General features: G+C 42.1%; 1 protein-coding gene across 1 annotated transcript in view; it reads right to left on the bottom strand.

The window, feature by feature from the left end:
- nbas (NBAS subunit of NRZ tethering complex) overlaps positions 1 to 14636 on the bottom strand; it is a 129819-nt gene that overhangs the window by 96354 nt on the left and 18829 nt on the right. The window contains exons 16-22 of the mRNA XM_035617330.2: positions 11818 to 11943; positions 11359 to 11510; positions 11062 to 11196; positions 6059 to 6137; positions 4183 to 4287; positions 3528 to 3664; positions 214 to 300 (exon numbers count right to left, since the gene is read on the bottom strand). Of these exons, the coding sequence (XP_035473223.2) occupies positions 214 to 300; positions 3528 to 3664; positions 4183 to 4287; positions 6059 to 6137; positions 11062 to 11196; positions 11359 to 11510; positions 11818 to 11943 (821 nt within the window). The remainder of the gene's footprint in view (positions 1 to 213; positions 301 to 3527; positions 3665 to 4182; positions 4288 to 6058; positions 6138 to 11061; positions 11197 to 11358; positions 11511 to 11817; positions 11944 to 14636) is intronic.

The following is a 14636-nucleotide window of genomic DNA, read 5'->3' as shown; positions in this document are numbered from 1 at the left end:
CATTTGGATAATAGGATGTCATGTTTTGTTTTGCATAATGACGCCAGCAGAAGCATCTGTTCTGTATGGAGCATGAATTCTAACAATCCTACACTGCGAGACACTTTACAGTATCTAGTGCTGCAATAGCTTAGTATTTTCCAAGCTCGGTTTATTGTAATGTCAATTTCCGAGATGCATCGTGTTTATGTAAAGGGTGATGTTAGAGTTTACCTGCACTCCTCGACCTCGCACCAGTCCATCTCTCTGTGTCTATGCTCATCCCATGGAATCAACACCAGCTCACCACTGTCATCCAGACTGGGAAAACAAAATAGGAAAGGAGAGAGAGATTAGAGGCGGAAAAAAAGAGAAAGAGGCAAATGCAGAGGAAGATACAGAGGAAGAGATGAGGAAAGACAAAATCAGAAGAAGAGTCAGTTTAAGGGAAAAGTACAAGAGCAAATATAACAAACAAAAAAAACACACCACACCTTCCCAACCACCTGTAATACCGCCTGATAAATCAGCAAAGACATTTACTGTCTCATACTAAACATAGTCATAAACTACAGGGAAACCCTGGTGAAAGGTTGCAACGTACGGGAAATGGAAACAGCAGAGAATAGTCAGAGAAGAAACACGTAGGAGGAGGAAGGAAAAAAAAACAAAAGCACATCAATAAAAAAAGTCAAAGAACTTTCGAAGAGAGTCTGAGTCGTGCCTCGTTTGTAAATAGCGAGGGCTTTTTTATTTTCTAAATTCCAGGTTGGTGCTAAGCTTCACTTCTTCCTGGTCTCCTTGAGTGTGACAGGTGTGAGGGAGATAAATAGGGAACACACAAGAAAAGGATCCAAAGTAAAGAATGACTCTGTAACCTCGCGTGTCACTGCTGACATGACTCAGACACACAAACACATGCGCAAACACACGCACACAGAAGTATATTAATGCATGAACTCACACTGAGTCACTGGGGTGAGCAGAAGCTGTTTTATCTCTTATTCTACGATTAAAGCTTTTCATCTTGTTATGTATTTGTCTGTAGACAGAAAAATATGTACTGTTGTTGTAAAACTCCAGGAGATAGTGTGGGCTACAAATCATCTATAGCTTTGGTGCAGTTACAGGCTGAGAGCACGCACACACTCACACTCACACACACACACACACCACACACCACACACACACACACACACACACACACACACACACACACACACACACACACACACACACACACACACACACACACACACAATCAAACAAACTGCAGTTTTTTTTTCAAACAGCCATATCTCTATCCGATCACAATTTTTTTTTTTTATCAACACTCCAGCACATGTTCTTCCATTTTAACAGTAGGACGAGAAGTGTCACCGCTTCTCCTAAAAGGCCCGCAGAAAGTGAACCTCTCTCTTCCTTTTTTTCTGTCACTCCCTGATGCCATGGTCCTCTTTCTTCGTTTAAGACAGCCAGGTTAGAGGGGGCAGAGTAAATATCGGTGTGTGCACTCGTTTATCGATGGGAGGAATAAAATATTTTGCGTCCCGTCCCCAAATCTGCATCCCACCCACCTGAGAGGAGTGGGCCGGCAGGAGTATGGGAGATGGAGCTTGAGCGTATGCTTATTTCCAGTGGGCCACTCTTTTCAAGCTCCGGGCAAAGTTTTCAACAAAACAGAACTGTTTTGCATTCTTGCACATGCAAGGTCCCCTAGTAGACCTGATCAATATTACAGGAGAATGTTTTCCCATTCCAGTGAAGCAAGACTTTTACTAAATAGTGAGCGAGCTCCAAACAGATGGCTTGAGCCGGCTCCGTCTGCTGCAGTGTAGGAGCAAGTGCTGTTGGAGCAGCAGTTGGTGCTCACAGGCTGGGGAAAATAGGAAACTGCCCCACAGCGGCAGAGCCATGATGGATGCCCACTGCAGAGCCACAGCCGCCTGACCTCCATACACACTCACACATATACACACTAATAAAAGGGTGCAGTAGTGTGTGTGTGTGTGTGTGTGTGTGTGTGTGTGTGTGTGTGTGTGTGTGTCTGTGTGTGTAAATCATAAGTACAATTATTTCTATATGGTTAATGTTTTTTGGTCAGGACTCCAGGGGTACACACATGTATATTTATAGAAATGGTTAAATTTGAATACATTAAATATTCGCAGAGAGAACATAGGAATGGTATTGGAAGGGAGAAGAGTCGGGGGGGAAATGAGGAGTCTGTCACATCTGTTAGTGAACCATAAGGGGTGAGGAATGATTTCTTCCCCTCCAAAACGCTCCTCCATCATCCCCTTCTCACATACCTTCTCTTAAAGTTCTCCCTCTTCAATATCTCATTGCCAAAGTAGAAATGTAATGTGAGGTAAAAACTAGATCAAAAATTACAGTTGCAATTGTTGCAGCTAGTATTGTAACATTTCAATGTGTTCAAATTATGTTTATATGTAAATTGAAATACGGCCATTGAGTCCCTTTCCTTTTAATTCTTGTGACAGTGTGACAGTGTCAGCCCTGAAGCAGTGGCTTACGCTTGTGTAATGTAAGAACACGGGTGTGTGTGTGTGTGTGTGTGTGTGTGTGTGTGTGTGTGTGTGTGTGTGTGTGTGTGTGTGTGTGTGTGTGTGTGTGTGTGTGTGTGCGTGCGTGCGTGCGTGCGAGACAGAGAGAGAGAGAGAGCTTTACAGGGACAGAAAAGGATTCCTGCTGTGAAAAGGTGAGAACAAAGAACAGGAAGTGAGAAAAGCCTTGGAGCACATGCCCTATAAGTGTGTGATTCTAGTGTCGAACGATTCTAATTTGCAATGTAGTGAAAATATACATATATTTCCAGATTTCCAGAGCTCAGAAAGGGTGTTTGTCCTTGTAGTAATGCATGCTGTTTCTATAGTCTCAATAGAAATTGTTGTACAAAGACATTTTTACACTGAGTTTAGTCACTTATTCATAAAATTAAATGGAAAAGGAAAAATGTATAATTTTCAAGTAATTTTTAGATGCTTTAATGTGTCCACATGTTTTTTTCTTCATTAACTTAGTGTGAATTACAATGTTCAGGATCTTAAAATTTGGAATTCAAAAAATATAAACTCTCAGCCACTTTAAAAACACACAATTTGAACTAGAATTATCACCTCACGACTGTAAACATCGGCCAACCAGATCCAGAAGTTGAAGTTCTAGTTTGACTAATATTTTCTACTACTAATCGCTTCATCCTTGAGTTCACGTGAGTTTGAACCAAATTTGAAGAAATTCCCTGAAGGCATTTCTGAGTTATTACGTTCACGAGAATGTGATGGACGGAGAGGAGACGGAGAACCAAGAAAACATATTGCCTCCGGCCACAGCTGTTGGCAAAATAAAAAAAGGTGTTAACTACCAAAGGATAATTGAATTGGAGCATCTCATTGAAATTCACCCTCAACAACAGCTTTGAGTTGGTGACTGAACTCCTGTACCGTCCACTTGATCCATGTTGTGCTTCAGCAATTGGAACTAATCTACATCTTTATGATCCAGCAAATCTGTGAGTGTCTCACCAGGCCTCAGGCAGCAGGATGGTGTACTCATGTGGAGAAGTGGTTTCTGGGAAATTGTAGAGGACAGCTAGCCGGTGCTGGAGGAGATCTGCTCCATGGTACGTGAAGAGAATGTCCAGAGCCTGCACGTTACTCTCCTGTCGACAGAAAAGAAATTAGGGTCAAACAAACCAAAACCATCTAATAAATTGATTTTAAATTGTACAAAAATACAAATTAACTTTCAATTCAATATACTGGAAACGAAATATGCCTCAAAACCTTTAAGAGGTGTAAATACACTCAGTTGTCACTTGTCTATTATTTTGTCCACCCCATCTATATCAATGATAGGAGGCTAAATAAAAGAAACTCCTCTGTAAAATGCAACAAATTCATCAGCACCACAAACTGCAGCCTCCAAAATGATCACACAGTTGAATCAACACCAAAACAGTTTCATTCATTAAACCTTCATGAGAATAGGATCTATAGCAGGATCTTTGCATTAGGCTGCGTTTGTTCTAGCTACGTTAATCTAATAAAGTGACAACTGAGGGTATAAAACATAAGTGTCAAATTGCTGCAGACAGCTAAATAGATTAAAAAGATCAACAGATTAAATGAGACAATCAGAGAGGTAGAGATTTTGGAGGACATGCAAATCTGATGTTACCCTGGCGTAGTTTCTTGCCGACAACACAATATTTTGACTGCGGAACTTCTTGAAGAACTCGGCGTCGTATTTCTGCTCCGCTGCATGAGGACCGCCAAGTATATCCTGCAGAGTGTGAAAGCAAAGAGCGGGAGGAAGAAAGGGGAGGGTAGGGCGAGGAGAATTGAGAAAGATGGAATACAACTGTGTTCATGAAAAGACATTTGTGAAGCAGATGTTTATCTTTCCAGAGAAGAAGGTGCTAGCGGATAGAAAGTTGAACTAAAGACGAGAGGAAACGGTAGAAGATGTGACTGCAAATGAATCCACTCTGGCAAAGATGCTATTTAAACTTTCTAGCACACAGCTGTCTTGTCCATTTAGCTGGAACCATCTGAGGAAGGTATGAGAGCGTGTGTGCGTGCGCGTGCATGTTATCATGCGTATTTGTCCGGAGGGAACATTTGTTGTCATGGCCTTTGGCTGAGAGGGATTTATGTGTGTCCGTGTGTATAAAATCTCTGTAGCATCCTGTAGGCCCATGAGTGTGTGTGCGCAGGGCTGAGTGTGTCTTGATGGATAGCCTTTGAATGGGCCGTATGCAGACAGAGCCAGCCCAAAGTCAGGATGACGAAAACCCTATTATCATATTCAAGCAGAGAAAATGGATCGGGGCAAGGGGAATCTGCTGCAGTTTCCATGACAATGTCCGAATAAAGAGAGAGACGTCATTCTGTCTGAGCTGAAAATCTAGCTGTGTAAAATCTGATCGCTCCTCTATCGAATGGGAGGAAGTATCGTCCTGTTCACCTGTGATTTATTGTGAAGGAGAAGGGTGTGTATTTTAACACTGCTCATTGTAAATCTAAAATCCAGAGTTGAGGAGTTTCCAGTGGCACAGTTCCTCTTCACTTTGTATCTACCTATCCTGCACTAACACCCACACACTGGAGCTACATTGGTATTATAGTGTTGATGATTGGACAGAAAAGGATAAAGCATTAAGTTGCAAAAGAGTAATAAAAAAAAAAATGTATGCATGTAAAGAATGTTTGGAACATTAAATTGGTAAACATGCAAATGAACACACAATATTGTCCATTAGTGAACCTCCAACTCAAAGTGTGATTTTAATTGTAGTTAATAGTGCTTCAAACACATCCTCCTTCCCATGAGGTCTCACAGTAGCAAGCTTAAATCTCGTGAGGTCTGTTTTTCATAATGAGACATTCGTTTGAAAAACATCCATACACACTGAACCGAGTGTGCCGGCTTGGTGCTCAACTTATCAACACATAACACAACTCCTTTTTGGGGGGGGGGGATGCTAACATAGACACACGATCGGATAAAACATAGGCATTGTATTTTGAATTTGTAATGAGGACCTCCGACTGATGAAAGGCTGGTTCAGTCAATTACTTTTGCTCTTTACCCGCTGACCCCTGCCAGGCCATGATAAGTGAATAGAGATTAAATGTAGATATGTGTGTGTGTGTGTGTTTCAGCCGTGTGATGTCGGATGGAATGTACATGTTATTATTGTTATTAGGGCCAGAGATCCACTGACAAGTCAGAGTGAGGACCTTTTGTAATTGAGTGAATTATTATTATTATTACTACTATTATAATTATATTGTTACTATGTAACAAAAAACATTTTCATTTCATAATTAACACTAAATACATGTAAATAATGATATCTAAACTTAGATAAAGCTGTATATATTGTAAATATTATAATTCACAGCTCTTTTCTTGTCTTCCAACTGCATGTGTAACATGAATATTTTTGGTCCAGTCATGACCAATTGATCGTGTCTAATAGGTTTGACTATTTCATAAACACCGAGACAGCAGGGTACCGCCATAATGATGAGACTGAGGCTGTTGTTACCTCATATGTGGCCAGCCGGTCAAGGTAGGAGAGTAGTTTCAGTCGGCTCCGACACAGCTCCTTCTGCTCCAGAGTAAGCCTAAGCATGCACACGCACACACGCACACACGCACACGCACACGCACACACACACACACACACACACACACACACACACACACACACACACACACACACATTTATATCAACAGCATGCCTGCACAAGCACTTCAACAAAAATTCACAATTAACACAAGACTTCAACTCAAAGATCTGAATAGTATTTTCTTTTATTTAAAAAGCCAAATCAAACTTCCGTTCACTGCAGTAACAATCGCTAGCTTTAAATTAACTGTAAATTGACCCTTATACAGTACAATACCAGCAGGGACCTACCGTATAAAACAATGCTAGGGACCGGTGACTACAGCAGTGCCCTCTAGATCTAATCATTTTCTAAGGGCAACAAATCAACTCCTTTTAACCATAAGAACCCTTCAGTTGTTATGTATGGGATGCTGGTTGTCAATGAGGTGAGTGATTGCCCCATGTGAATCAAATCCATTTTCAATGTCATTTAATCAGGACCATAAATAAATTGGATGACCGCAAACACCAAGGCACCAGGCTATATGGGATCTACCCACAATTCAATCACTCAAGCTTTGCCTGAGGAGAAAGAGCCATGAGGCTGAATACCACTGCGAGTGATCAGGTGTGTCCCATCAGTTCACACATACTCACAGTACAATAAAACAACACCATCCTCACACACTCCAAGTACACTCCGTGAATAAACAACCTGAACATGCTGAGTGGCTCCCAAAGCTCCTGAAAGAACTTGGCCTGGATCAACCGCAGTGTGGTCACAGGGGAGCTGACCCTTCCGCTGCCATCTTAATCCTTAATCCCTCATTACAGAGTGCTCTATCAGGCCTTATCAGGGCTCCTCTACACGGGCTAACAGAGATTAACAGTGTCTGAACACACTCGCTGGCACATCAAAAGGTGGCGGCTTAGCACCCACACTGGTGGTAATTATTACTTTGCTCTGCCTCTTCACGGCAAAGTAAGAAAAGTGTGTGATGGAGGAGGGAGAAGGGCGGCAGGGGAGAGATGCAGTGGAGATGAGACGGGATGTTAGAATACTATTTCTCCCCGCTGTCCTCTTGAGGGTTTTAAAAGATGGCTCAATCGAAAAACACCCAACATCACTTTGGGAAGGAGAAAACAGTGTGTTTACGGACGCCATCTCGTTCTTGATTTGGTTCACAAAAAATTGGATAAACCTCTCCTCATCGTCATCGTGAGCCTGTCAGCATGCTGATGTTGGGCACTAAGAGCTGAACACAACAGATACAGTAGCATGTCTGTTGACTCTTTGTTTATCTTTGGGTATAATAAAAATGTACCAAGTTTTAATAGGTTAGATTCATTTGTGAAAATCTGGGCTGATACCAAACCTGGCATTTGGAAAAATAATTATTTGGCCTACAGAAACAACATTATCAGTTAGACATTAAAAAGTTTAAAACTTTTCCCTGAGTGCAGTTCATAGAAAGAAGGACATTGGAGAAATGTCCCCTAACTGGTTGGAGTAAGTGAATGTTCACATTCAGGTCTGTATCTCTTGCCTCTAAATTGCTTATCCTGCTGCTGATTTTCACTAAGGTACAGCATAAACAGTTTGTACTATACTGTGACACGTACAATAGGGCAGCCTGGCTGCACACCAAAAAGGACTGCAGAGCGCCGGCGCCTTTGTCAAGGTTTATATTGGTTCCCTGAATAGCCCTTACAACAACAAACAGTGACTCAAGGGGAGACGCGATTACGAAAAGGCCAGAATGAACAAAAACGCTGCATCACATCTGACTGGAGATTGACGTCCGCAAGATTCACGTGCGCAACATGAACTGTGCTTTAGACAGTTACACATCATCGCACATGTTGTCTAATGTAATGAGATTGCAAGCATGAGTGTGTGTGTGTGTGTGTGTCTGTGTGTGTGCGTCAAGTATTTCAAAGCTGTCCAAACGGCAGGTTATTACAAGCTGCTGGCATCACTCCTATCTCGGTACAAAAACCCCAAATATGACTGTACTGGACAGAGATTGAAATGCATAAACAGGCCAACACACTTGTATATACATGCACACACACACAGCAATGTGGTGTGTGATAAAAGTGATTTTCAAACAGTACGAGGGACAAAATTGGACTGCATAAAGAGACAAAAACACTTGCCTTCACATGCACATGGATGCAACAGTTAAAACATCAACACACACACACACACACACACACACACACACACACACACACACACACACACACACACACACACACACACACACACACACACACACACACACACACACACACACACACACACACACACACACACACACACACACACACACACACACACACACACACACACACACACACACACACACACAGAGACAACCAATGCTGGAGCAAATGAGAAAATGAGACTTCTGACTGAGGTCGGAAACTGTTCAAATGAACTTAAAGACCTTGCAGCACACTGAACACTCTCATCCTGATTCTTAGTCCCTCTGTCACCCTCTCTCTCGCACGCACGCACGTACGCACGCATGCACGCACACGCACACACACACACACACACACACACACACACACACACACACACACACACACACACACACACACACACACCTGCAATATTGTCCATTTTCTTGCTGTATGCGGAGAGCCAGAGAGCACTATTATGGTCCTTGGAGGATTCTGAATTACTTTATTATGCAGACTGATGAGAAAGAGGCAAAAAATCTGAAACCATCTGCATGCAGTCGAAATGACAGTTTTAAAAACATGCAAGACAAACAACAGTGAACTGGCGCATGACAGCTGAAACTAAACACAGGCAATAACCAAGTGCTGACTTTCTGTATTTCATGTGACATTACATTTCAGTATTAATGAGAGCGCTGCAAGTGCAAAACATTGCTTGTGGGTGAGAGGATGAGAAGTACATTAACATCCATCATTTAATTGGGTACTTTAAACTAAGAGGGAGATTCTCATCTTTTAGTATCTTATACAGTAGAGCAAAGTCGATTGAGTGGATTTGACCCTGGAAAATGTGATATTCTCCTCGACAGGAACTGTTAATCGCTCTTTAACCTACGGGATAAGAATAATCACCACTTAATTTCACTTTTCTGACCGGTGAATGGAAAACACTCCATATTGATCATGTCTTTCAAGCACATGTGCGCGCACACACACACAGACACACACAACAATAAAAAAACTACAGGGACAAAAGATGAACTCCTTGTGACCGTCAATACCTAAATACAGTCCTTATCTGCTCACAAGAGCCACACACACACACACACAAACAAAGACTTGGTGGGACCATCTGTGATCGATACCAAGCCATCTCTGTAATGGGAGTGTAGTTAAAAAGAAATTAAGAGAATTATTATCTGTCTCAGGCCTCGGCCGCAGGCCTCAAGGAAACATGGTTAGATCCATTAGTGAGGGACTTCGCTGCACCCAAAACACACACACACACACACACAAACACACACACACACACACACACACAAATACATAAATACATTTTGGGGACACGTGTGTGTGTGTGTGTGTGTGTGTGTGTGTGTGTGTGTGTGTCTGTGTGTGTGTGTGTGTGTGTGTGAGCACGCTGACACCAGAGGGACAGAGCGAGGAGGAAAAATAGGCATATTTAAAGGAGGTAATTCACTTAGGATTTAATGTAATGGTTTCTTTAATGTTTGTAAACTATCGATTTTCTCTACTCCCTCTTACATCTTTTTCTTATCCTCAATCTTTTCTTTATCTACCACGGACTACGGGTCTGCAATAAAGCTTAACAGTTTTATTACACAATGAGCTAAACGGAAAGAAAATCAAAAACGGGCAAAGGGAAAGAGAAAACTAAACTAATCAGGGATATGTGGGCCCAATCGTACAAAGGATTTATATAACGCCGCTACTACCCTTCCTCATTCAGATGCAGACGGGAGGCTCATGATTTGAGTGTCTGATGTGAGAAGAACAATAGAGATTTAAATACCTGTATTTGCAATGCTCCCTGCATTTTAAATGTGCATCATTCATTACAGCATATGAATACTTTCTCCTGTTTATATTTGGTTATTTTAACACATATGTAATATTTTTATGAAGTTAGGCTGTGTTTCATAATACATGCGTGCGTGCACGCGTGTTAGTGCGCGCGCGTGCATGCGCGTTTGCAGGAGAGGTGATTAGTGATCACTAAAGGGTTTTTCATTAGTCTTTCCCTGGGCACTCGACAACAAAGGCATAAATTACCTCCTGCAGATTACCCACTAATCTTCACCAACGCTTTTTCCCTCTCTAGCTCCCTAATCCTCATTAATGTCGCTGCCTTTATGATCCCCTCTCCTGTTGTGCGACCCAATCAAACAATCAGTGTTAAATGTGGCAGCCATTCCCTCCAATTTCTTCCTGGGTTTTCTCCCCTACCCCTTAAATACCTTCACCTCAATCTCTCCTTTGTTTATTTCTGAACAGTGCAGGTCACTCGACCCAGTTGATTCTGGGAATAATCATGACTTTAATTCATTATTTCTAAACAGCGGGCGGCAACCTGCCGACAAGGCGTCTGCCGGGGGTCGGCAACTGCTGCTGAGACTTAGAAGCCTGTGTTGCTGCAGATGGTTTAAGTCACTTAAGTATAGTGAAAAACTAAACAAATAGAATAGAGGAGTATTATACTGCAAAGGGATTATATTTAAAATACAGCCTTTGGTAATTTACACCAGCAAGACAGATGTCTGGCTTCTGCAGCTGAAGGATGGAGTTCATCAATGCTAGTCCTGGTGATTTTGTTCAAACAAATCCTCTCTAATTCATACACAACGAGCACTCGCAGCATTTCTGCCTTCTGTGACTCCCTGTCCTCATCCTTTACCTGACTGAACGGCCAAGCCGACAGACCAACCGCCCGATTAGCTGCGTACCTGCTAAAATCGACCCTGGCGAGCAGCTCTCTTCTCTTCCTGCTCTCGCTCTCTTTCTTCATCTCCAGCTCCACGTCGTCTGACAGGTCTTCGTAAGGCAGGTCATCGAGGTCAACGTCGCCTGGCATGATAAACCTGGGAGAGGGCGATGAAATCGCACATAGTTACATAGTAGATATGAATAAACAATATGAGACAGGCAGAATGAGCCTAAGGGAGAAGCTGACAAAAATCGTTTGTCAGGTATAGAAGATTATGTGCGTGCAAAGCGTGGGTGTGTGTTCGTGCACGGCCTACCTGCCCCAATCCTCTCTGTTTCCTATGGCAATCAGGGCCTCGAGGTCAGTTCCCTTCAGGCCATACTGCAGCAGCTCCTTGGCCGCGTCAACATTCTCCGGGACACGCTCCACACACTCGTGCAACACCCATGAGCGCTTGCGGATCTTGCTCTGGGTGGAATGTGGGGAATGGTGGCAGCAGGAATGAGTTCAGAAGAAATGGTGGGGAAAAAATGTGATACAGAATTAGGAGGAGAGGGTGTGAAAAGCTAACAGATTGGTAAAAAAATTATGCGTGGAATAGGGTAACGGGGTCATGCTGCTAACTACAACACATTTACTGTATATTTCTGACCAGACATCTGATATACTGTGATTAACACCAAAACCCATCACAACACATGTCTTTTTAACCAAGCCTGATCCTCCTCTAGCTCATTTCTTCACATCTGTCCCTCTAATTTCTTCCATCTCTTACCAGATAATCCTGTATTGAGGCGATGCTGACGGTGCTCTTCCTCCACTGTCTCTGGTAGACCAGATCCGAGTCCAGATTATATGCTTGGGCAAGAGAGAGGGCTTCACCATATTCCTCGTTGTCAATCTGTGTGGAAAAACAATAAAAGATACAAATGAAAAGACATTTTGAAGCCATGACCATTATTTACTTTATGTGCAGACGATGAAGCAAACGTGAAAAATTACAAAAGACAAACATAAGAACAGTCCTTTGAAGATGTGTATAACGGTGTAAAATGAAAGGAGCAATTAACATCCAATTATTATGCCAAGAGAATATTACTGTTTCTGCATTTCTGCTTTAATTAATACAATACATTAAATGAATTCAAACAATGTGGTATTTACAAAAAAAATCTCTAAGCAAAAAAAATAACAGGAGAAAAGTTCACGCACCAATTTTTCATCACACTGGAGGACAAAGAAGCGAAGGTTTTAAAATAAGCCTGTGCAATAGTTGTGGTACTTACGAAATCCTGACTACGCACACTGAATACTCAAAGAATGAATAGGAACAACTCCAACATTGGATCTGCTGCAGAGGATAAGGAGAATGACTGAGGGGGAATTCGATATTTTGGGGTATTTGAAGAAGGACAATGCGACCGAGGCAGCTCCATGAGTCTGAGCCTGAGGAGCTGCTCCTGAAGGAGGGAGACATATGGACTGAGCTTTATCAGACCTTATTTGCCAGCCGAGAACAAACTCACAAACCTGCTCTATTCTCCTTGAAAAACTACAAAATATGGTATCACACAGAGTCTTAATTATCTCACTAAAATAATAACTAGACTAAAAAGGCTACTGCCACACTAGCAGCTGCACAAAACACAGCGGCTCTTGATCAGCCTGCTAAAATGCTCACAATGACAAAGATGGTGAATGTCTACCATGTTAACTATTTGCTACTTAGCTTGCAGAGACTGAGAACAGTTTATTGGGCCGGTATTTGGTCGTCAACTATTTTAACCATTTTAGTCATTTATAATGAAGTTCATGATTAAATGACTGTACGATATCAAGATTAAACATCATTTCTTTGCCATGACGGTTTGATAACAACAACATCTTAGGAATCATTGCCAATTAAAATACATACATATTACATGTATATTTGCACTGAACAGAAGAGCTCTCCAAATTTCATTGTATGTTTCCATGCACAATGAGAATATAGTTTACTATTTTATTCTATTCTATAAACACTCACCGGCCACTTTAATAGGTACACCTTTTCAATTGCTTGTTAACACAAATAGCTAAGCAGTCAATCACATGGCTGCAATTCAATGCATTTAGGCATGTAGAGGTGGTCAAGACAACTTGCTGAAGTTCAAACCGAGCATCAGAATGGGGAAGAAAGGGGATTTAAGTGACTTTGAACGTGGTATGGTTGTTGGTGCCAGACGGGCTGGTCTGAGTATTTCAGAAACTGTTGATCTGCTGGGATTTTCACGCACAACCATCTCTAGGGTTTACAGAGAATGGTCCGAAAAAGAGAAAATAACCAGTGAGCGGCAGCTGTGTGGACGAAAATGCCTTGTTGATGTGAGAGGTCAGAGGAGAATGGGCAGACTGGTTTGAGATGATAGAAAGGCAACAGTAACTCAAATAACCACTCGTTACAACCAAGGAATGCAGAATACCATCTCTGAACGCACAACACGTCGAACCTGGAAGAAGATGGGCTACAGCAGCAGAAGACCACACCGGGTGCCACTCCTGACAGCTAAGAACAGGAAACTGAGACTACAGTTCGCACATGCTCACCAAAATTGGACAATAGAAGATTGGAAAAACGTTGCCTGGTCTGACGAGTCTCGATTTCAGCTGCGACATTCGGATGGCAGGGTCAGAATTTGTTGTTAACAACATGAAAGCATGGATCCATCCTGCCTTGTATCAACGGTTCAGGCTGGTGTTGGTGGTGTAATGGTGTGGGGGATATTTTCTTGGCACACTTTGGGCCCCTTAGTACAAATTGAGCATCGTTTAAATGCCACAGCCTACCTGAGTATTGTTGCTGACCATGTCCATCCCTTTATGACCATAGTGTACCCATCTTCTGACAGCTACTTCCGAGAGGATAATGCACCATGTCACAAAGCTCATATCATCTGAAACTGGTTTCTTGAACATGACAATGAGTTCACTGTACTCCAATGGCTTCCACAGTCACCAGATTTCAATCCAATAGAGCACCTTTGGGATGTGGTGGAAGGGCAGATTCGCAACATAGATGTGCAGCCGACAAATCTGCAACAACTGCGTGATGCTATCATGTCAATATGGACCAAAATCTCTGAGGAATGTTTCCAACACCTTGTTGAAAGTATGTCACGAAGAATTAAGGCAGTTCTGAAGGCAAAAGGGGGTCCAACCCTTTTACTAGCAAGGTGTACCTAATAAGTGGCGGGTGAGTGTAGATTGATATTGGAATTTTTATATCTCACCAATATCGGTGTCGGTCCCCAAAAAACATATCAGTCAGGTTCTTAAAAAACATTACACCTGATTAGCAAATGGATGTGTGAAGGACAACAGGCATGACCTCATGTTAACATTTAGCTAAAATGACATCAGTACTCAAATACAACTGAACAATGCTAACAGCATAGCCACAGCCTGTACTTCTTAGGGTAGTTGCAGCTGTTTTAGTTGTTGTCATCGTTATTGATACTGAAGGAGGTTTGGTGTCATATCAGTGTTTCACAAAATGATTTGATCCAGCAGCATCATGACAACTCAGTTTATTCACGCCCGCACAATGTGTACTAA

Source organism: Scophthalmus maximus, chromosome 18 (genome assembly GCF_022379125.1).
Source record: "Scophthalmus maximus strain ysfricsl-2021 chromosome 18, ASM2237912v1, whole genome shotgun sequence".
In the NCBI taxonomy this organism is placed as follows: domain Eukaryota; kingdom Metazoa; phylum Chordata; class Actinopteri; order Pleuronectiformes; family Scophthalmidae; genus Scophthalmus; species Scophthalmus maximus.
This window is presented reverse-complemented; position numbering and strand designations above follow the sequence as displayed.